At 37.5% G+C, this 25,090-nt stretch overlaps 1 protein-coding gene and 2 pseudogenes across 1 annotated transcript; all 3 read left to right on the top strand.

Moving 5' to 3' along the window:
• The first annotated feature begins 284 nt into the window (after positions 1–284).
• On the top strand, positions 285–1,563 carry LOC121267434 (annotated as a pseudogene).
• Positions 1,564–2,889: 1,326 nt separating this feature from the next.
• Positions 2,890–3,692, top strand: LOC121267207 (acetylserotonin O-methyltransferase-like). Its single transcript, XM_041171060.1, has 3 exons — positions 2,890–2,938; positions 3,002–3,219; positions 3,318–3,692. Exons 1-3 carry the CDS (start codon positions 2,890–2,892, stop codon positions 3,618–3,620), a joined length of 570 nt encoding a protein of 189 aa, XP_041026994.1. The 3' UTR covers positions 3,621–3,692.
• Positions 3,693–10,581: 6,889 nt separating this feature from the next.
• On the top strand, positions 10,582–23,415 carry LOC121267208 (annotated as a pseudogene).
• Positions 23,416–25,090: the final 1,675 nt, after the last annotated feature.

Below are 25,090 nucleotides of genomic sequence, written 5' to 3' on the forward strand. Positions count from 1 at the left end.
CTTCATTTGCCATTTAAATGGCATGTGTTACAAGCGTGTAATGCGTTACACACAGGAGAGGAGGCGGTCAGCCCAACGTGGGCGCCCCTCCATTCAAAAAATAGCAGTGGTGGCATGAAAGTCTCTTTGTGACAGACACATTTCCTGATGCGGCAATCATTCTTGAAAAATGATAAACATATATAGATGACTCTTGTATTATTGTATATATATAGAAGCTTCAACCTGAAATGTCTCACCACATCTGCAATTAAAAGAGCTTGATCAAACAGAGGGAGAAAGAGATGGAAAATGGACAGAGATCAGAGTGGGATGAGGAAGAAGAACAAGCGGAAGTGGGTATCTGGAAATACATATTCGGGTTCACAGAAATGGCAGTAGTCAAGTGCACCATTGAACTTGGGATTGCTGATACCATTGAAAGCCATGGAGGAGGCCCTATGACACTCTCCGAGTTGTCATCAACTCTAGGTTGCGATCCGTCCCCACTCTACCGGGTTATGAGGTTCCTGACGCACCGCAGAATATTCAAAGAGATGCCCACCACCCAATGCCCCCCAGGTTATGCACAAACACGTCTATCTAGCCGTCTCTTGCGGGATGGAAAACATAGCATGGCTGCTCTTATTTTGTTGGAGAGTAGCCCAGTTATGCTGGCACCATGGCATAGCATAAGTGCCCGTGTTCTAGACTATGAGACTGCACCGTTTGATGTAGTTCATGGTGAAGACCTATGGAGGTATGCAGCAGAAAATCCTGGTCATAGCCGTCTCGTCAATGAAGCAATGGCGTGTGATGCCAGGTTGGTGGTTCTTGCGATTCTTCAAGATTGTCTAGAGGTATTTGACGGGCTTAGCAGTTTGGTGGACGTGGGTGGAGGAAACGGAACGACTTTGCAGTTGTTGGTTAAGTCGTGTCAATGGATTCAAGGCATCACCTTTGATCTTCCCCATGTTGTCTTTGATGCGGCAGAGTTCCCCGGAATTGAACATGTCGGAGGTGACATGTTTGTAAGTGTTCCAAAGGCTGATGCTACTTTCCTAATGGTAAGTATGGTCCACGATGAAAATGTTGTCAACAACGTATGTCATTTATTTGATTAGTATCCTTGACGATGTCTAGCTCATTGGCTTAATTCCTTTATGTATTACGTTTGTGAATCACAGTGGGTTCTGCATGATTGGGAGACAACGAATGCATCCAAATCCTGAAAAAATGCAGAGAAGCTATTCCGGAGGACAAAGGGAAGGTGATAATTGTTGAGGCTGTTATTGATCAAAAAGCCAAAATATCGGACAAATTAATAGATGCAAAGTTGGCGCTAGACATGATACTGATGGCTCATACTACAACGGGTAAAGAGAGAACTTTAGAGGAGTGGGGACTTGTTCTTGGGAAGGCAGGATTTAGCAGGTACAGGGTGAAACCCATTCGTGCTGTGCAATCTGTAATTGAGGCATTTCCTTAAATTCATATATATAGTAAGTCAAGGAATGTGCCCGGTTCTCTAGTCTTTATGAGTGGTGTAATTTTCTTTCAGTTTGTGTACTTGTCATGGTTACAACTATATATAAATAAGACCAGTTGTACGTGTTGATGTAGTTTGCTCGGTGTTTTAAGTGCATCTATGATAATGGAAAAGTTTGTTTTAAGTGCATTCCACTAAAAAACTAAAATTTCGTACTATAATAAATGCGCTGCTGAAAAGGAAAATGTTCAGAAAAATGAACTAGCTCAGCTGCTGAAAATGTGGGACAAACTGAACAGCTTCAAAATGGTTCCTATGATGAACCCCACAAGTAAATCTGCAAATAAGTTTGTGATCGAACTCTATAGCATCACAAAAACAATGCAAATAAATAATATATCACACCAAAAGCTTAGGAGAGGACTTTTTGCCCTAAAATTGATGGAGAAGTGAATTGGATATTAGAAAAAATGTGAGCATGTCTGACCTCAAAGTCGAATCGAGCTCAAGTCATGAACAATAAAATTCGATCGTGAAAGCATAAACTCGTTTTATTAGTAAATGACACATACTCGATTAAACTCGACTCCACTCAGTTAAGACTCGCTCATTCATGCTCGACACAGCTCGAGCATTTTTATACACACACTTATATACTTCCATACACATTAAACTTAATAATATAAGCATGGTTACCTTTATAATTAAATATACAGTATATAACCCAGTTACTTAATGCCTAATCATTTATACCTATATATTGAATATAGTTCTCAATTATATGTTAGTTAGTTAAGTACTTAAGTGATTATTTATGGTATATATTTTAAAATGAGTAATAGTTAGTATGTAGGACTTTGGTAGTTTCATATACTACAATGTAGAAACCATATAAGAAATGTATTGATAAAAATGTTATAATTTGATAATTCAATATAAAGTTTATATATTAGTACTTCATTACATTTAATATTTTGTTTTGTAATATGATATTTTTAATTATTCAATTCATTCAAAAATAAATAAAAATATATGAGTGCAAACAAAACTCGTGTAATAGCTCGACTTGACTCGGTTCAGCTTGGGCTTGTTAAAGAGTATAGATAAATATCTATAAATAAGTCCATTCAACTATAGTTTGTGTTTGATCAACTCAAGTTTGGCTCGACTCGGCGAGCTCTCAGCTGAGCTCAAGTTTGAATTATTTGAGTTCAATTCGATTCCATAATCCAAAAGCTCGATTCGATCTAGATCGATTACAGCCACTATGAGGAGGAGGACCAAAGTGTAGGGACGTTGTTCAGTCCCCAAATTCGACCAACGCATTGACAATGAGGCAGAGAGATTGGGTACATTCATGGGACCCCAAGATATAGGTCCGATCCACAACGTTTGGGAGCTTTTAAAAGCAATAGTCTGGGATGGACTCATCCCAGGTGGATATAGGCATTACTTCACGTGGACTTGCTGGTATTAATTGGGCTGGATGTTAGATCGGAACTCATTTCCTTTCATTCTTGGCTGCTTAACAAGTTGGAGCAACTGCCTTTAACGGGCTTAACAGTTTGGTGGACGTGGGTGGAGGCAACAGAATGACTTTGCAGTTGTTGGTTAAGTCGTATGAATGGATTCGAGGCATCAACTTTGATCTTCCCCATGTTGTCTTTGATGCGGCAGAGTTCCCCGGAATTGAACATGTCGGAGGTCACATGTTTCCAAGTGTTCCAAAGGCTGATGCTACTTTCCTAATGGTAAGTATGGTCCACGATGTCATTTATTTGATTAGTATCCTTGACGATGTCTAGCTCATTTGCTTAATTCCTTTGTGTATTACGTTTGTGAATCGCAGTGGGTTCTGCATGATTGGGGAGACAACGAATGCATCCAAATCCTGAAAAAATGTAGAGAAGCTTTTCCGGAGGACAAAGGGAAGGTGATAATCGTTGAGGCAGTAATTGATCAAGAAGCAAAAATATCGGACAAACTAACAGATGCGAGGTTGGCGCTAGACATGAGAATGATGGCTCAAACTACAACGGGTAAAGAGAGAACTTTAGAGGAGTTGGGACTTGTTCTTGGGAAGGTAGGATTTTGCAGGTGCAGGTCGAAATCCATTCGTGCTATGCAATCTGTAATTGAGGCATTTCCTTAAATTCATATATATAGTAAGTCAAGGAATGTGCCTGGTTCTCTAGTCTTTACGAGTGTTCTAATTTTCTTTCAGTTTGTGCATGTACTTGTCATGGTTACCACTATATATAAATAAGGCCAGTTGTGCTGTTGTGTTTGCTTGGTGTTTTAAGTGCATCTATGATAATGGAAAAGTTTGTTTGCTTTTAATGTCTTTTCCACACGCATTCCACTAAAAAATTGAAATTTCGTACCATAATATTAAATGCACTGCTGAAAGGGAAAATCTTCAGGAAAACGAACTAGCTCAGCTGCTGAAAATGAGGGAGAAACCGAACAGAAAATTTTTGGTGTGCATAAAGCTATTTTTAAGTCCCACATTGCTTTGTTTTGGCAGACCGAGTTGCATGGGTGAATATGAAACTAGAGCAAAATGAAGATAAAAGGCAAAATGAAGATAAAAGGCATTAGGTGATTGGAAATAGTTTTCCAATCACCTAATGCCACGTCTATCGCTGGTTGAAATCTATTTCCAAACCGCCTCTCAGGCTTGGGTTCGTCCCTAGCCTTCGAGAATTTCTGGAAGAGTAATGTTATTCATCATCTTAACTTCCATCATTCTTACATCATCTTATGATGTGACATTAGGTGATTGGAAATTATTTATTACATTTCATTTGTAAACCTATCATCTAATGCCACATCATGGGATGATGTAAGGATGATGGGAGTTGGGCTAATGAATAGATTTTTTCTTTATGGAAGGGCTCCCGTTCTGGGGTAAAGTCCTACAATTCTTAGTTTCAAGGGATTTTTCATATGAGCATGGATGTTTGCCAGCTTAGCCATCCAAAGGCGAATGAGGACATTCTGTCCAATAACTCGAGCCTACGACTCGATATAAACAAATGAATTTGAGCACACATCAACAAGACAAAACAGACAAAACCTATCAACTAAAGTCTTTACGATTTAGTTCCCAGGGGTCCCTAACTTGATCGTGACAACACAAACTGTCTGGCATTGTAATACCCGAGTCCTGCGTAGACACTTATGTCATTTCTATTAATTCTTTTAAGTGAAATATTATTTTATGCATTTTAAAATAAATATTTTTAATTATTTTATTTTAAGATGAGTATGTTTTATTTTAAAATGAAATAAAATTAAAATGAGTCAAAGACTCAGTAAGAACTCACCACAATGTAAACATAATAATTAAAAGAATTTAATAAAATTTTCAAACTAAATAAAATTCTTGTCAAATCATGCTGAATAAAATTCATGTCATGTCATGCTGATGCCGATGCTAATTCTCATGCTCATGCTATGCAAGACTTATCTGAATTAATTGACTAATCTGACTAATCCACATACTTAAACCTGTGTACAAGGTTGTGCACCAGCCCAACATCCCGCTGCAGTAAGGGGAGCCACTATGTAGTATTCTGACATACTGCAGTGGACCACGCTTGAGTCCATGGCTTGCACATCCACCCTGAATACTGAGCTGAAAGGCCGTCTAATTAACTGATCTGATCTAATATTATCTTACACTTCAAATTAAGATAACTTACGTATCTTATGCGACGTGGTATGCATGACATTCATACCAATATAAATAACTATAAAATGCTAAAACTTGAACATGATGCAGAAAATTAACATGAACATATAATATGATGATTGATATGCTTATATAGATCGTAAGATGCATGGTACATAAAAGAACGACTATTAAAGAACTAGCTTAAATAGTAATAGTCTAACTATATGGTAATCCTAATTTGTGATCAAATTACTTAACTCGAAGCATTGATACCAAATAATCTCCTCATATCTCGTTGCCTATAAGAAATACTATACATCACTAACTTCAATAACCATTTTATTATGTCTACAACAAATACTATTATTATTTTAAATTCAAAAAATTATCTATTCTCCTAAATCATAACCCAGTAGCAATTTACATTAAAATCTATCAAAGCAAATGGTGGAAAAATCATAAACTTCTACAACTGGGGGTTTCTTTTAAGAATTATGTTAAGAAAGGAAACCTATTTTAAGAATTGGGGTTTTTTTTTTTTTACTTATTTTAAAATATGTTATTAGTATTTAAGTAATAATTTAAAATATCAGGATTTATTGATTATGGTGCTAAACAAAAGATTTATTCGACTATCTTCAAGATTATGAATTTAATTAAGTAGGATATTAGTACATGTTCCTAGACAGATTTAGTGATAGTTAATACTGCATATAGGTGACGAGCTACGAAGTGAGATTCAAGAGGAAGTGCAGCGAGGTAAGTAATTTGATCACAAATTAGGACCATCACAGTTTCAGCTTATATATAAATATTATTCATGTCAGTTCATTGACAGCCATTATTTATGCACTACTCATGTCGTATGCAAATATGTCATCCAGCATAGCATACGATCATGTCATTCCTCATTATGTTTAGATTCAGAAATTATAATTATGTATGCATTATGTCATGCATCTCATGTGTATAAGACACCTAAGCTATCTTAAGTTCAATTGCAAGATAAGATTAGATCAATAAATCAGATGGCCATTAGATACATGAGTACCAATGCAGTTTAGTTTCAGGATGGATGTGCAAGCCACAGACTCAAGTGTGGTCCACCATAGTATGCCAGAATACTATCAGCGGCTCCCCTCGCTGCCGCGGGACATGGGACCAGTGCACAACCTCGCACATAGGGTTAAGTGTATTGGGCAATCAGATCAGTAAGTTATGTCAGAGTAGTAAGTTAATTCAAATAAATCAAGTCATGCATAGCATAAGCATCAATATGAATAGTCATGATTTTAAGCACTCAGTATGAAAAATTTTATGAAAACATTATGTTTATTATGTTTACGTTGTGATGAATTTCTTGCTGAGTCTTCGACTCATTTTAGTTTGTTTTCATGTTTTTAACCACCCAGGTGAGAATAATGAACACGAGCAGGCAGGCTAGGAATAGACGGAGTAGTTGATTTAGTTCTATACCTTCAAGAATAAAATTGCTTTTATGATATAAAGTTTATTCAGTTTATTCATTTAATATTTTTGTAAGACATTTTATTAGACATTATTCTAGAAAATAAATTCTAACTTTAGTTATTAAATATGATATCTTTTCCCGGGTCTATTTTATGAAAAACACGTGACACTCCAAGCCTACGAGAAAAGGGGTGTTACAATTTGGAATATGAGCCAGGTTTCGATCCTGGGACCTATGGATTATGGGCCCACCACGCGGGTTATAGACATTTTTAGTAAACATATTTTAAGAATTGGGGTTTTTTTTATGACTTATTTTAAAATAGCCCAAGTATTCTACAAAATTATAATATGTTATTAGTATTTAAGTAATTTAAAATATCAGGATTTATTGATTATGGTGTTAAACAAAAGATTTATTCGACTACCTTCTTCGGCTCAGTGAAGTCACGAGCGAAGTGGCCATTCTTTCCGCAGTCAAAGCACTCTAATTTTGACTTGTACTTCCCGTGCTTGCTCCTCTTGCTGCGCTAAGAAGTTCCTGACACCTTCTTATTTTGTCCAGCAACTACCTCATTCTTGGACTTCTTGCGCTTAGGCCTTGATGCCTTGTGTGAACCAGAATTAGCCACATAGGCTGTTTGATTGGGCTTAGCAACATTTAGGCACTTAGTCTTCAATTCCAAGTGATGCGAGACATCACCAAAGTCTTTGATATTCTCATCAAGCGTCAAGTTCTAACTTATATTCTCCCAAGAATTCAGTAGTGATCTTATCACTGCCTGGACTTGTTGTTCATCAGTCTGGATGTTTCCTGCCGACTTAAGTTTGTTGATCATGGTCGACATAGCCCTAAGATGCTACTTCATCGTGTGGTCAGAGCGCATCTTATAGGAGTCAAACCTCATGGTTAATGCACCCAACCTAGTGACTGAAGTTCCACCAAACTTCAACTTCAAAGCCTCCCACATGCTTTGGGCAGTGTGATAGATCTCGAACTCACACATTAGATCATTGTGCATGCTGCTTAACATTATTATGTACGAGCATCGATTGTTCTTAGCCCATTGAGTATAGGCTAGTTGATCTATTTTGTATTGTTCCAAGTTCCCTTCCCCGGGCTCAGTAAGGGAGTGAGATAAGGCCTCCAAGACCTCTTGCTCATCTAAGACATATTGGATCTTACGATGCCATAAGTCATAGTTTTCAACATCTAATTTGTCACCTTTGTTTAAGTCGGCAACAATACTTGTGGGTGTCATTTCACTACAATACGCAGAGAGTGTACATTACACACACACCTAAGAAATCTGCCATGTCCATCCAAGTTAGAAAAAGAATAATTTAGACATGTCGCAAGATTGCAAAATCACTAGGCTTCAAAATCATCTCTTGCGCCATAATATCCAATTATTAAATTTCTAACCTAATTTCCGCACAAATTTAAAACAAATATGGGAGAATTAATCATCATAAATATCAACCATAATCCCACTATCTTAAGTACTCATCTAGCTCTAGTCACAAGTAAAGACATAACCTACTAAAACTGCAATAACCTTTTGCGCTAGTCTACAAAGAGAGCTACTCAGACTACAACAACCTATTAGGCCAGTCTACAAGGATAACTACTTAAAGTACAACAACTTGTTGGGTCAGTCTATAAAGATGGTTCTTTTAAGACCATTACAGTCTATTTTTCTTGTTCCATCAGTGCATTATAGTTTTTACTAGGGTCACCGTAGACTTTTGGCTATACAGTGCATTTACAATTCTTACTAGGGTCACTGCAATTCTTTCAGCCTATTATTCACACTACCAATTCTAACTAAGACTATAAGAGCACTCTTATTGGATTAACTAAAGTTAAAGTACATTTTTTATGAATTTAATTTTTAGCTATTTCATTCACATAAGTCTCTACATTGGAGTAGCTATTTTTCATATATGACAATAAAATAATATAAAATAAATTTGACTTTGGCTATTCACATCAAATCTCCACATTGGATTATCCATTTATTCATCATCTAGTAATGAGTAATTAATAATTGCAAAAATATTTTAGTTTTTTTAATTATGAATTTATTTTATTTTATAATATTTTACTATTCATAATATTATATATTAATTAGTAATCATATTCTAATTATATTTTTTCAATTGTCATTTAAAAGGGAGAAAGAAATAATTAATATAAAATATATTTGATGAATGAATAGTTCCTTTCAAATTTGAAAATAATTTTAGAAGTGACTGTAGCTTTGGAATTTAGCTATTCCAATGTGATCACATTTTATGGTTTAATAGCTAAATCTTTAATGGATTGAGCTTTTAGCTAATCCAATGAGAGTGCTCTTAAGTGGAAATATTCTATTTTATAACTAAAAAAAAAAAATGAAGACTAATGTCTAAATATTGAAGCCAAACATTCATAGATGATAAAATAATCACATATCCACATGTTCAATTCACACATACAAGTAGTCACATTTAATTTAAAAATTAAATAAAAGATTACATGTAATATAACATTATGGAATTAAAAGTAGCATAAATATAACCATATATTCAAATGTAATCACATTTAATCTAAAACATTAACTAAAAGATCACATGTAATATAATAATATATCTAAGCATATATTAAATCATGCAAAAAAACATTATTATTTTCACAATACAAAATAAATATATAATAAATATACTTAAAACCCCCACCTAAAATTAAAGGGAAGTCATAGCCCAATGGTGCACCTATTACCTTAATTTTACTAGGAGGTCATTGGTTCGAGTCCCATAAGTGTCACTTTTATCCCATTTATTTCTATTGTACAAAAAATGGGCTTAAACTTATCTGGGCAGCAAAAAACACTCCCAAAATAAAGTGTTGGGCCGAAACGCCCAACTCAAGACAAGATTAAAAAAAAAATGAGCCATGAGGCCCAAGCCCAGTGAAAGATAGATGACCTAAGATCATCTTCTACCTCCAGCTAGGGCACTATTCACGTGAACAGTATCTCTTCTTAATCAACGACTTGTAGCGGCTCAATCAACTACCCATCACTGGAAGAAGGAAGCTCGGAGTCGCCACTGCACCCTTGTGGTGCTCGCAGGACTCCTGTGGTGCGCCTGGCACCCCCTGGGAGCGTGTTGCACCGCTGGGTGTGCGCAGCACCCCTAAAGTGCACGCAGCACCTCCAATGGAGGGTTTTTTTTTCTTTTTTCTTTTTTTTATAAAAACGATCCAGATGAGAAAAAAGGGATAAAAATGACACCCAGACAAATCTCAAACAAATGCAAGAAAATAAAATATTATAAATTGGAAGCAACTATAAAAGTTCTGATACCAATGTTAGAAAGCACAGTAGAAAAATACCTCAAATTCAGCTTATAAAATTGCTCCACAAGTTTCTCCAGATTGACAAATCCTAAGCGTTTCCTCTTAGTGGCGAAGTGTACTACGTAGTATAAAATTAGAGTAACACTTAAGAAATTCATAGTCTAAATATCTTATCAAGAGAGAACAAAAATAGAGAATTATTGTATATTTCAGATGGTTCCAAAAAACAATTGAGGAGGCTATATATAGCCCACCCCTCATGGCTGGCCTTAAAGCCAGCCTTCAATTCCCATTTAAATGGCAGTACAAGCATTTAACGCATTACACTGGAGTGGAGCAGCCCCACATGGGCGACCCTCCATCCAACAGCCAAAAAAAAAAAGCATGCAGCACTCGTCCACATTAGAGGGATAGTCTTCCTTGTTGAATTATCGTTAAAAGAATAGCAGTGGTGGCATGAAAGTCTCTTTGTGACAAATACATTTCCTGATGCGGCAATCATTCTTGAAAAACAATAAACATAGATGACTCTTGTATTATTGTATATATATGAAGTTTCAACCTGAAATGTCTCTCCACATCTGCAATTAATAGAGCTTGATCAAACAAAGGGAGAAAGATATGGAAAATGGATGGAGATCAGAGTGGGATGAGGAAGAAGAACAAGCGGAAGTGGGTATCTAGAAATACATATCCAGGCTCACAGAAATGGTAGTAGTCGAGTGCGCCATTGAACTTGGGATAGCTAATACCATTGAAAACCATGGAGGAAGCCCTATGTAATGCCCCATCCCCGAAGGTCCGGAGAGTTATCTCTTGTTACCTAACTCCATCTTCCAAAACATATTAATATACTCCAATATTCCCAAAAAGTACAAATCTATTTATTCAAACCAAAAATATATGTTCCTTCTCCAAGACACCAAATAAACCTCAATGAAATAAATTAAAAACTCCATAAATATTTAGAAATATCCATGACTCCAAATATCAAATAACATAAAATCATAAATGTACTAAATACGACTCTCCAATAAACTTGTACCCTCTGGCACTTATTCCTCTATGATCATCAAACCTTACTCTTGACTTCTAGTTGAGGCGTCAAAAATATCTAAAAAATATTATAGAGATAAGGGGTGAGTTATCAATAACTCAGTAAGCAGAGAACATACATCAGTGTGTAAATATGAGTATTTTCAGAATTCAGAATGCAAAACAGAATGTTTACTTTCAGAATGCAGCAATAGAAACATTTACTTTCAGAATGCAAATATCAAAACATGTTACAAAAATATCAGAGCGAAACTTTCAGAAAAATATTCTTATTCCAAAAAAATCATTTGGCATATCAAAATCTGAGACCTCATCTTCATCAATCAGAGTATCACACCGGGATAGATACCATGTTTTACCCCCATAGTAGGGTTATAAACCACCATTATAACCCGTGGAAGGTTCATATCCACTATTATAACTCGTGATTGGGTCGTATACCATGTTTAACCCCAGTGGTAAGATTATAAACCATCATTATAATCAGTGGAAGGGTAAGATTATCCACTATTATCACATGTGGTTGGGTCGTATACTATGTTTAACCCTCGTGGTAGGGTTATAAACCACCATTATAACCCATAGAAAGGGTCGTATCCACTATTATAACATGTGGTTGAGCCGTATCCACTATTATAACCCATGGAAGGGTCGTATCCACTATTATAACCCATGGTTGGGCCATATCCACTATTATAACCCATGGTTATGTCGTATACCACTGTTATTACATGTGGTTGGGCCGTAACGGAAAACTGAACAAAACATCATAATTAGACTTAATCAAAATACAGAATCAGAATCTCATGTCAAGGTTTTCAGATGCCACATCATATCAAAAACCAAATACTAAACAGTTTCAGATAATTTCACATGTTCAAAATAAACAGAATCAAAACATCTTCATTTATTCGCAACAAAAACTTTTAGATCTCATGCATCAGAACATTTTTATTTCATCAAAACCTTCAGAAAAAGGACTCATGTTTGCACTTTTCCAGATCAGAAACAGAATGAACAAAATTAGCTCTTGTCTACACAAGTCATGACAGTAAATACTTTCTCTAATACAGCTTTCATGCATATGCAGAATACATATCTGAAGTTGTTTTCTGATTTATTTTCAAAACAAACATGCATATTTTCAAAAACAATCTCGTTTCATTTTATTTTATACAAAGTCTAGCAAAGGAACTCCGCTTACTTGAACTTCTTAGTTTTTCTGAAAATTCCTCAAAAATACCGAACAAATATTAATCGTCACCTATAACACAATCATGTAATTTTCATAAATTTCCAATTGAACACGCATTTCAATATTTAAGCTAAGATGCTAAAATAACCTATTTTAATTCCTCAAAAACCTAAATTTACATAATCCTAAAATATTGTCACATTTCTAAATTTCATCGATATCAATTAATAATTCCAATTTATACATTAATATAATATTAATAAGATCTAACCAAAAGAATATCATTTAACAAAAACCTTTATTTTAATGTAATCCAATATAGATATTGGTATCTCTTGAATATAATCCAATTAAACACAGTTTAATTTAAATAAAATACCATCTACACAATATAAATTTTTTGAGACTTAAAACAAAGTCCATAAAAATATAACTCTGCCATGAATTTATATTAAGGATAAAAATGTAATTAAAACTCTTGGTAGTTTTATAATTGGAAAGGCAAAATTGTAAAAGCACTTAAAGGAGTATGAGTTGTGCTACGTATAAACTATAAAACCATAAATAAAGCCTTGGTGGCATTTCCGTAATTATAAGGGGATATGGGTTATTTGTAAAACAAGCTAAATTTTACGTGAAGTATGTATGCGGGTAAAGGCTCACTGTGGGGAAAAAAAGGGCGGGGGGGGGGGGGGGGGGGGGGGGGGAAGGAGGGTTGCAGTGGAGTTGGGGTGCAGTGGAAGGTGGTGATTGAGACGGAGCACTCTAAGAGAGAGAGAGAGAGAGAGAGAGAGAGAGAGAAAGCACGGAGGGTGAGACCAACTGATGAGGGAAAGAGATTGAGCACTACAAGAGAAGTCGAGAGAGCAAGAGAGAACAGAAGCTCACCATGCAGGAAGGAGTTGTACAAAGTGTTGGGATGTGGATAGTGGCTACGTCAGCCGTTGGGTGGCCGAGTACACATACAGAGAGATGAGAGCCTAGGTGATGATCAACCGAAAATGGCCATCTCAGTTCTGCTATGTTTCTGGACTGCAAAAACAGAGTTGATCAGCTTCGGTTTTGAGTGGATGTCACACTTGTTTTGTGGTGCAAATTAGTGGCCATGGCAACATTATAGAGGAGCATGCAGCGGCCTGACCTCTTTGGAAAACTATAGTTTCTATGCGTTTCAGGCTCGATCGTTGCAGTGGCTGGTGGTGCTGAGCTACTAGGCAGTGGTAGTTCACGGTGGTTCTGTTGAGAAGGTGAGGTGGCTCACTGTTTTTTTTTTTTCTATTGGTTCGCAGTGTGCCTCTAGGTTGGAGATTAGCTTGCTGAGACCTATGAAGGAGGTGCAGTAAGGTAGGCTTGGGAAGAGGCTGACAGCAGGAACAAGGCTTGGGCAGTTTTCATATGAAAGGAAGAAAATACATCTGGCTATAAAGAGGTGAGGGTAAAATCCTAGAGGAAAAACGTGAGAGGAAGAAATGTGCAGGGGACGTGCATGGGAGACGTGCACGGGCATGGGATTGATTCCAATGTTTCCCACAGGCTAGGTTTCTTGGGCCCATTTCAAAAAAAAAAAATTTGGGCCAACAACATAGTTATTTAAGAACGTAAACAAAGCAGCTTAAAAAAAATATTTGGCTCACCTGTAATCTTTCTCAAGGGTCGAGTATATTATAAATACTATTGAGCCTTGACTCACCTTCCAAACAAGCCTAACTCGTTCCATAACTTATCAGGACAAAAACTCAAAAATAAATCCCACTTGCTCCATAAAAAATATTTTAATCGAAGAAAATAATTTAAATAATCAAGCCCAATAAAAAGTCCATAATCCATCAATGCAAAATTTGAGGCCCGTAACCTATTCCAAAAAATTACTCATTAAAACTCAAGTGAGCTTTTCATTCATATTAAAAAAAAAAAAATTCGAATACGAGTTTCTTGTTGGACCTGGGTGTTACAACCTATGACACTCTCTGAGTTGTCATCAACTCTAGGTTGCCATCCGTCCCCACTCTGTTGCATTATGAGGTTCCTAATGCACTGCAGAATATTCAAAGAGATGCCCACCACCCATGGCTCCCCAGGTTATGCACAAACACATCTATCTAGCCGTCTTTTGCGGAATGGAGAATGTAGCATGGCTACACTTATTTTGTTTGAGAGCAGCCCAGTTATGCTGGCACCATGGCATAGCCTAAGTGCCTATGTTCTAGCCTATGAGATTGCACCGTTTAATGTAGTTCATGGTGAAGACATGGAGGTATGCAGCAGAAAATCCTGGTCATAGCCATCTCCTCAAGGAAGCACTAGCATGTGATGCCAGGTGGTGGTTCCTGCGATTCTTCAAGGTTGTCCAAAGGTATTTGACGAGCTTAGCAGTTTGGTGGACGTGGGTGGAGGCAACGGAACGACCTTGTAGTTGTTGGTTAAGCCGTGTCAATGGATTGGAGGCATCAACTTTGATCTTCCCCATGTTGTCTTTGATGCGGCAGAGTTCCCTGGAGTTGAACATGTCGGAGGTGACATGTTTGCAAGTGTTCCAAAGGCTAATGGTAAGTATGGTCCACGATGAAAATGTTGTCATCAACATATGCCATTTATTTGATTAGTATCCTTTACGATGTCTAGCTCATTGGCTTAATTCCGTTATGTATTACATTTGTGAATCGCAGTGGGTTCTACATGATTGGGGAGACTATGAATGCATCCAAATCCTGAAAAAATGTAGAGAAGCTATTCCGGAGGACAAAGGGAAGGTGATAATTGTTGAGGCTATAATTCATCAAGAAGCGAAAATATCGGAAAAACTAACAGATACGAGGTTGGCGCTAGACATGATAATGATGGGAAAAGGAGGAACTTTGGAAAAAGACAAGGATGACACTTGTCAAGCATGCATTGGATTTCTAGAAAAAAAAAAAAAAAAGTGGAAGAAGCAAGGGGAGGATTTGGCTTTCTGGAAGAGTTGGCCAAATGTCATGCATGCAAATGAAAGGTGAAGAGTTTTGTTTTGGAAAAGGGCAAAATCTTGCATAGGGAAGTAAAACCTAGGGAAGAAGCACCTAGGTTAGCACATTGGTGCCACTTAGCAAATATGATTGAAGGTTTCTAGAAGAAGCTAAGGAGATGGAGGAGGATGTGGGGTTCGGCACACACCTGGGGCACACGCCCATTTCACCTACCCACACGCCACTTGCCTCACATGCACACCTCACATCTAGATACATTGAACCTGGAAGTATAAGTGGATGAAAAGAAAATGGGGGGACATGGTTTCGGGAACCCCAATGGGCTATACATGCACCAACAAGATTTTTGTGAGTTCCAAGGAGTTGTGCACGCCACTCACCCACCCAAGCACCTCCACCTCACGCCTCTTGTTCTTAGTGAAGAGTTCCAAGAAGATTTTGCATAGGAAAGACAAATGTGAGATTTTCTAAAGGATTTACATTGGAACACTAAGAAACTTTCGGATCCCTAAGCCATATGCCCACCCAAGTTATTTGTTGACATTTTTCCATTTGTCATTCATGCATAAGTAGAAGAAAAGGTTCTAGAAGGGAGTGGAAGAGACAATGCATGAAAATTACCCTTGTACCCCTAGGGTTCTGGTCACCACATTACCATATGTCATGTTTTGAGTTCTTGAGAAGCGTAAGGAAGTCAGAGAACCACCTTGGGAACATGCATAGGAAGAAGAGGCTTCTTGCTTAGAAAGAGTAAGGGACTGCATGGGAAAAAGAAAAGACACATGGGAAAAGAAAAAGACACATAGGAAAAGGAAGAGACGCATGAGAAAAAGGAAAAAACACATGGAAAAAGGAAGAGGTGCATGGGGAAAGGGAATGACACATGGGGAACATGCACCAACATCCTACATGCCTTTTGCCACTTGGCAAGCATGTACAAGTCTACAAGGTTCAAGCCTAGGGTTAGGATTTATCAAATGGCAATGTCTCCCTAGAGATTCATTGAATCTGGACCATATGGGGGAGCATGCCAAAGGAGCCTCTTAAGATTTCAAATTTTGATAAGATACCATGCCACATTTCACTCATGCAAAGGATCTTTTGGATTTCCCAAGGAGAGACAATGGAGGGGCTTTGACACATGGTGTCCATGTAAGGATATTCTTAGATTTCCTAGGAAAGTGAAGAGGATTTCGAATTTCCAAGGAGCCATGCCACTTGGCAAGATTATTCTTTTTAAGAATACTTTTGTGCTCCCTATAACCTAGCAAAAGGCACTACTTGTCCTACATGCATCAGAGATGGCGCCACTTGTCCCACATGCATCAGAGAAGGCATCACTTATCCTACATACATTAGAGGAGGCGCCACTTGTCCTACATGCATTAGAAAATGCGTCATGTGGCCTACATGTATCAGAAAAGACACCACTTGTCCTACATACATCAGAAAAGATTCCACTTGTCCTTCATGTAATGAGTCACCAGCAACCAATGAGATTTTGTTGGAGAACTCTATATAAAGGGAGAGGAGTCACACGCCCAAGGGCTTTTCTCTTTTTCCATTCTCAGATTTTACTTGCTCTCATTCTCACCCACTTTCTCACACGACTACTTAGAGATTTCTTCCACTTTCTCACATTTTCCTTCATACCAAACAAGAGAGGCTTGTTTCAAGGAGAGATTTTGGCATTTATAAGGAGGAACCACAGTAAGAACTCAATTTCCTTTTGTTTCCACACACATCACATATTCAACTCAAGATGAGATTTGAACGTCAAGGGAGTTTGAATATGGTGAAACACACACAATTTCCACACTTGCTCATGGGAAACAAATTAGGATTTTCTAAAAGTGTAAAAAACCAAAAGTTTGAAGGAACAAATCCTCTACACATTCAGCCATACTCATGTATTTTCACACTTATTTGAGATTAGTCAAAGATACAAAGAAGTTGAAGGGTTTCTTGATTCAAAACCCTAGAAGCCGATTGGTTTGGGACTTCTTAAGCCTTAGTGATAACCCTAGAAACCCTCACACACTCAAGAATACGGATTAGGGTTTTGGAACCCTTATTCTAACAAGTTATATTTCGATTTATAGCTTGCTATTTGTTTCATTTCGTGAATTTTTGTAAGTATACACTCAACTTACTCTTGGTTAATCTTTGTATATGATTGTGTAAATCCTTTCATTATTATGTTTGCTTTGTTTGCTATTTCTTATTTGTTGGTTTGAATATGCTTATATGATCTTGAAATATGAATATTACTTAAATGGTATGATTCGGTTTTAAGATGAAAATGGCAAGAATGTCATGTGCATGTTTCAGTTTTAAAGAAAACATTGTGGTAGATTTGTGTTACTTGATGATTCGACTATACCATGTTTTACAAGTTTTAGATTTTGGCCAAACACCATGATTTTATGTTTCACTTCGTTATGCTTTGATTTCTAAGCAAATATGTTTTAAGAAGAAGCATGTTTAAGTGATGAATCTTCATGTTTTGCATTTATATGTTTCGGCCAAGGCCCTTTCTCATGATTTCATGTATATGTTTTGATATCTAATATGGTTTATGTCATCATGTTATGAAATGAACATGTTATACTTGGTTATTTCATGCACGACATTTCACGTGTCATATGTCAAGTGTAAGTAAGCATGTTATAAGTGTCATGTCACATGCATTTGGGAGAAAAGTGTTTTCAAAGAAATTATTTTCAAAGAAAAGGGTTTAAAAGTTTTATCACGACTCCAAGTGCTAGGGTTGGGGAATGTCCTAGTGAAACTCCTTTGTCCACTCTAGAGTGTTTAAAAATAGTGGTAACCCCTAGGTCGACAAAGTACCGTCGACGACCCTCAAATTGATTCTTTTCAAAGGACGCTGGAGCAAGGAAGCGCCTAACGCTATTGGGTGCATATGGCATGTAACCTGACGAAGTAAGGTCGAGTTAATATGAATCTCTGTTTATGACGTATTCAACACAATGTATGAACAGTTGATGGTGTAGTAACTAGCAGGAACACGCAGTGCTAAGGGGAACTGTGTTGTGTCCACCCTCTGACCAAGGATAAGAGCTCATAAGATAAGGATCACTTGATGAAAATCTCGTTGTATGATAAGGATCACTTGATGAAAATCTCGTGATATGATAAGAGTCACTTGATGCAAATCTTGTGATATGTTCTAATAAGATAAGTTCTGATTTAAATCAACATGAATAAGAAAGTTAAGAAGTTTTTTCTGAAAAGCTAAAGTCTCTGTTACAAGTCTTTTGAAAATGGTCAAGTGCGTAAGTCAAGTTCTGGTCAAGTGCATAAGTCAAGTACATGGTCATGCACACATTTCATGATATACCTCTTGTATGCTTGTGTTAACTATTGTATGTTGCATGTTTACTTGTTGAGATTTCTTGAAATCTCACCGTGATAGTTTCTACTACCATTCCCAACCTAGAATGGTAGAACCTTTAGCAGGACCAGGAGTAGCAAGTCAGGATAATGACGAAGGCAAAGGATGAGCTCAACTCGAAGGAAAGAGCGGATCTAGTCATGACCTACTTGGAGATAGCCGAGATTAGAAATATGCTTTAATGATTTCTTTTTTAAGGCCTTTTTAGACAATACTTGTTATGTTAAGTGTAAACAAAGAACTTGATACTCTATTGCTAAGAAGTCTGATTTAAAGCTATGAATGAAGAAGTTGGGATGTTAGTTGTATTCTGGTACAACATTTAAATGACTTATTCTGCTGTGATTTATAGCATACTACTTGTATATATAGGTGCATTACATTTTATTTGTCATATAAGAGGGATATGTAGCCTTGTGTTGCATGTCCCGGCGTTACAGTCACCGTCCAATCCCAAGCAGGAGCTGGGAGCGCCACACACTAGCAGGCGAACACTGTGCACTTAAATGCACAATAGCACACAAGCACTGCACCCCACATACACAGCTCCCGGATAGGCACCGTGCACTTAAGTCCAATATGCCATGCATGCATGCGTGGCACTAGCAGGCAAACATTGCGACCTTAAGTGCACAGTTACACACAAGCACTACACCCCCGTACACAGTGCTCAGATAGGCACTGTCCAGTTAAGTGCACAGTGCCATGCATGCATGCATGTCCACCGTTGTACCTTTCCAAGCCCCCGCTTGGGATTGGACGGTGACTGAGACACTAGGACATGTAACACAAGGCTACACATCCCTCGTACATGATAGATAATATGATATGCACCTAAGTACACTGGTAGTATGCAATAACGTAGCAACGAAAAAGTTTAATAAAAGTCGGATAAACTAACTAACGCAATAAACAATTGTAAAGCACGTGGCATCACAAATTAATATCATAACCCAAAACATTGTCCCAAATATAAACATAAGCCATAAAGGCATAATATCCCAAAAGAAAACATGAAGCATAATTTTAAAGTTCCCAAAACACGTTATTCCCACAAAAGAAAAATAAATCCACAAAAGTTGGTCATAAATGTTGTTGCCTTCTCTTTTATCTTTTTTTTCTCCACAAAATACTTAAACTCCCGTACTCTTCAAAAAGATTCGGGCTTCATGTACTTTCCTAAAGTCTTATCATTGTCTCGGTTGTTACGCCGTTTGAACTCTGCGATGAATTCAAGTATACCTGTGATCTCTCGATCAATGGCCTCAAGTTGCTCCCAAATAGAGAGCTTGGGTCGGTTCATGGCCATTTTAGGCACAATCCTCTCCAGAGGAGGAGGTGCCGTTCTCTTCCTCTTAGTCATAGTCGCATCTTACTAAACATATCACAACTTCTACCATTCCGGTTGGGAAATGGTAGTGGAAACTACCACAATGAGATTTCGAGAAATCTCAGCATGTAATCACACAACATATCACAGTTAATACAAGCATACAAAATATATCATGATATGCATGCATGGACATGTTCTTGACTTATGCCTTAACTAGAACTTGACTTATGCACTTTACCCTTTGCAAAAACCTTGTAACAGAGCCTTAAGCTTTTCATGAAAACTTCTTAAATTTTTCTTATTCAAAACTTGTCCTATCAAAATAGATCACAAGATTTAGATCGAGTGATCCTTATCATATGAGCTCTTATACTTGTTTAGAGGGTGGACACAGCACGACTCCCCTCCTTGCACCACGTGTTTCTATTAGTTACCTCACCATCAACGGTCTATACACCATGATCAATATGTCATAAACAAATAATCATATTAACTCAACATTACTTCATCGGGCTACATGCCTTATGCACACACTAGTGTTAGGTGCTTCCTTGCTCCGGCATCCATTAAAAAGAATCCATTCAAGGCTTGTCGACTATTCTTTGTTAACTCAGTGGTTACCATTCCATTCTTAAGCACTCCAGAGTGGACAAATGAGTTCCACTAGGACATTCCCCCGCCCTAGCACTTGGGGTCGTGATAAAACGTTTGGACTATTTTATTTAAGAAACACTTATCTTTAAAAAAAATATTCCCCCAATGTGTGTGACATCAAACTTAAGACGTACGTACATATACTTGACATGTGACATATCGAATGTCATACTTGAAATAACCAAAACATAACATGTTCAATTCATGGCATGATAACATGAAATGCATGAAACATCCAAACACATTCATGGAATCATAAGAACTTGATTAGGCCGAAACATATAGGGGTAAAAATCATGAATCTTCAAGCAAATAACATAGGGATCAAAGCATAGTGAAACAATGCATGAAATCATAACATTTGGCTAAGGTCCGAAACATTCTAGACACATTCAAGCCGATACTTCATGTTGCATAAACTATGAACCTTAATCAAGTAAAAACCAAAACTTATAAGAGTATGTCATGGCATTTTCATCAAAAATTCAAAGCATATAACTCCTTCCATAGATTGATACAAGATCATATTAACATAATCAAACAATCAATCAAGAAATAGCAAGCAAAGCAAATATGGTAATGAAAAGATTTACACAATCATATACAAGTATTAACCAAGAGCAAGTTGAGTGTATACTTACAAAATCCTCGTAAAAGAATACTAGCAAGCTGTAAATCTGAACATACCATATTAGAAAGAGCATCTAAAACCCTATCTCATGTTCTTGAGTGTGTGTGTTTCTAGGGCATCACTTGGTCTTAAACCATTCGACCTCTAGGGTTTTTAGGTTAAAACCTTCTTCATTTCACTCATAAGGTAAAACAAAACCTAAGGTAGGCAAGAATACATGTGATGGTCGAAACATGGAGGATAAATTCCCCCTTCACTATTCTGCCTCAAGGGTTTCTCTTAGAAACCCTAGGTTATTTCCAAGAAAATAGTAGAAAGTGTGTTCTATCATTTCTCAAAGTCTAATGAGATTTGAATCTCATTTTCAGATTTAAAAAAGACTTGTGTATGAGCAAGACTTAGGAAAAACCAAACCTTACCTTGCAAATCCTTGGATAGTGCCGAAATCCTTCTCTTGCAAGGATCCTCCTTGTTTGGTTGGAGAGAAAACACAAGAAAATGTGAGAGCTTTCAAAGGAACATGGGAGAATTGTGTGGAGAGAGTGGAAACTCAAGCAAAATCCAAAAAATGGCAAGGGAAAAGCCTCCTAGGCGCGAATCCTTCTCTTTATATAAGAGACCATTCACTTTCCTCCTTGTTTGAATCAAAACCCTTGCATGTAAAACAAGTGGCAAGGTGTCTTCTTCTTCTTCTCTCAAAAACAGAAAAACCTCTTGGAGTTCCCCACTTAGATTAAATTGGCAAGGGGCATTCTTGGAGATGGTGTGTTGGATTTCCCTCCTTGGCCGAAAATCATTTTTTTCCTCTTATGCCCTTACATTGCTTTAATAAGTCAATATCTTCTCAAGGGGTAACTTGGTAAAACTATGCATGTCCTTTCCTATTCCCAGCAAGAAACTCTCGGCATGGAAGACAAGTGGCATTGGGAGTGTGTCATAGCCCTAGCCATCCTCTCCACTTTTTCATTCCCAAAGTGTTGCTTCATCTTCCCAATATTCATTCCCTAGGTGACTCTTCACATTTCATTGGTCCAAAATGCACTAAGTGACAAGTGGCAAATGAATGAAATTGTTTGGGAGCATCTAGCCGAAACCTTAAGGGCAAACTTGTCCTTGATATAAAAGTCTCATCACAAAAATCTTCTAGAAACTTGGTACATGCTTGACACATGGCAAAAACATAGCAAAATTTGAAATCCCAAAGGCCTCCCTTCAGTTTCCTATGCAAAACTTCTAGAAAGACACCATTTCACTTCCCTAAGATCCCCTTTCCAAGAAACCTACCTTGGAACTTGAATTCTGGACAAAAGAGCAATGGGCTAGGCATGTAAGCTCATCTTGTTGCTTTCCTAGACCTCTTTTTCCCCTTAACCCACTTTCAAGGCTAGGTTCAAAGTATAACATTCTAGGGTCACATAACACTTAGCAATTTAGAATTAGATCAGGGGCCTAAACCATTGGACCTAAGTTTCCAATAAGGCTGAAATTCTAAAGTAAACTAGAGTCACTCTTTTCTTGGGCTTAATTTACTACATCAAATGTTTCTAAGGCCTTTCAAAGTAACTAAGGCTCCTAAAATACCATGGCAACCTAGAACAATTCTAAGGGCCAAGCCTAGACAAAAAGTCGGGCCATCACATCCTCCCCTCCTTAAAAAAAAGATTTGGTCCTCAAAATTGGCACCACAACCATTAATCAAAACACTTATAAGAAGAGAAACTAGACTACTACCTCATCCACAAGCAGCTGTAGATTTTTTAGACGACGTTGAGGATGAGGGCATATCATCTACCTCCACGATCATAGAGTCCTGTGAAAAGTAGAATATAGCTTCCAAATTGTAATCGAAATACATATTGACCCGCATTTCATTCAATCTATGCTCCATCTCAAGCTCGGTGTCCTTGATTGGTTGAGCTTCTTCACGAAAATGAATACGATCCACAGACGTATCCAAAGTCTCAAAAGGTACAAACCGATTTGCGCATTCTTCTGTTGTGCAACTTGATTCTACTTCTGGATCAAAATTACGCAGATTTCATCTTTCTACTTCCTTCGAGCTACTACAAGGCTGACATTCCTCGTGTGGTAATGCTCGTCGAAAGCGAAGTCTTCCTTAGCTATCTGCATCCATCACATGAGTGTGATGATGCTCAAATATTTCCATATGTCTTGCTTGTTCTGCTAATGCCTGATGTTTTCTTCTAAGGCACTCTCTGATACAACATTCTCTTTGGTCCCTCAACTATGTCATTGAAGAAACAGACATATGCGAGGTCCTTCTAGTTCGTGCCATTCCCTGTTTCAGGGGTTCAATAGGTGTACACATGATTACCATACTTAAACTAGCAAGCATGAAACAAACAATTTCTCATATAAAACAAAACATTCGCAGCATATATATACATCCATATCACACAATTCATACATACATCAAAGGTTTTTTTTTTTTTTTAACTGCAAATAAATGGGGATATTTGCTTCTCATTGTATCCTCCCATTCCCAAGTTGCTTCTTCGAATCATAGGTTGTTCCATAGCACTTTCACTAGAGGTATCTTCTAATTTCTTAACTCCTGTTCCTTATGATCCACCATCTGTACTGGCCATTCTGTATAAGAAAAATTGGGTTGAAGCTGAATTTCATTGGACTTCATAACTACTGGCCATTTTTCTCTGAAACTCTTCTTCAAAGTTAATACATGAAACACATTGTGTATTCCCTTCATCTCTGTTGGCAGATTCAATCTGTAAGCTACTAGACCTACTCTTTTGACTATTTCATAGGGTCCTAAGTATCGGGGCTTTAACTTTTCCTTCTTGCCGAAACGTACGACTCATTTCAACAGCGATACTTTGAGGTATACCCAATCTCCTACTGCAAACTCCAAATTCCTACGTCAGTTATCGGCACTGCTCTTCTGTTTGTTCTGAGCTGCTTTCATTCTTTCCTGGATTAGAGTTACTTGTCTCTATACTTCTTGTAGATATTCGGGTCCAAGCATTTTCCTTTCACCCACTTCATCCCAATACAACAAGGATCTACATTTCCTTTCGCACAAAGCCTCATGGGGTGCCATCTGAATGGTAGCTTGAAAACTATTATTGTAGACAAATTCCACCAAAGGTAAGTGACTTTCCCAATCATCACTTAGCTTTATAACGCATGCTCGCAGCATATCTTCCAGGGTCTAGATTGTACATTCCGTTTGTCCGTCCATCTAAGGATGATAAGCATTGCTAAAGTTTAGATAAGTGCCTAACATCTTTTGCAAACTCTGCCAAAATCATGAAGTAAAACAAGTATCTCGGTCCGATACTATAGTCTTAGGTACTCTATGCAATCGGACAATTTTCTTAACATAAAGTCGAGATAGTTTCTCCATAGAATCTGTGTTGGCTATGGGTAGAAAACATGCGCTCTTAGTCAATCGATCGACTATAACCCATATCGAGTTCTTTCCTGAAGATGTCCTTGGCAGACTAATAACAAAGTCCATAGACACATCATCCCATTTCCACTCTGGGATAGGCAATGTCTATAGTTCACCTGCTGGTCTTTGATGTTCAGCTTTTACCATCTGGCAAATGGACCATTTTGCACAAATTCTGCTACGTCCTTCTTAATTCCATCCCACCAAAACTGGCCTTTTAAATCTCGATACAGCTAGGGTACGCTGTGTAGGGGTGCAATGAGCCTCCCTTAGTAACTTTTCCTTAAGTTCAGCGATATTAGGAATTACTTTCCTCTCCTTATAAAAGATCATCTAATTCTTCCCAATAGAGAAATGTTGCGGCCCTTCTGATTCCAGAATCTTTTATCGAAGCTTCTCCAGTTTCTCATCTTTGTGCTGCCCTTCCAGGATTTCTTCTTCAGTCACAAA

The sequence above is a fragment of the Juglans microcarpa x Juglans regia genome, chromosome 5S (assembly GCF_004785595.1).
Source record: "Juglans microcarpa x Juglans regia isolate MS1-56 chromosome 5S, Jm3101_v1.0, whole genome shotgun sequence".
Lineage (NCBI taxonomy): Eukaryota > Viridiplantae > Streptophyta > Magnoliopsida > Fagales > Juglandaceae > Juglans > Juglans microcarpa x Juglans regia.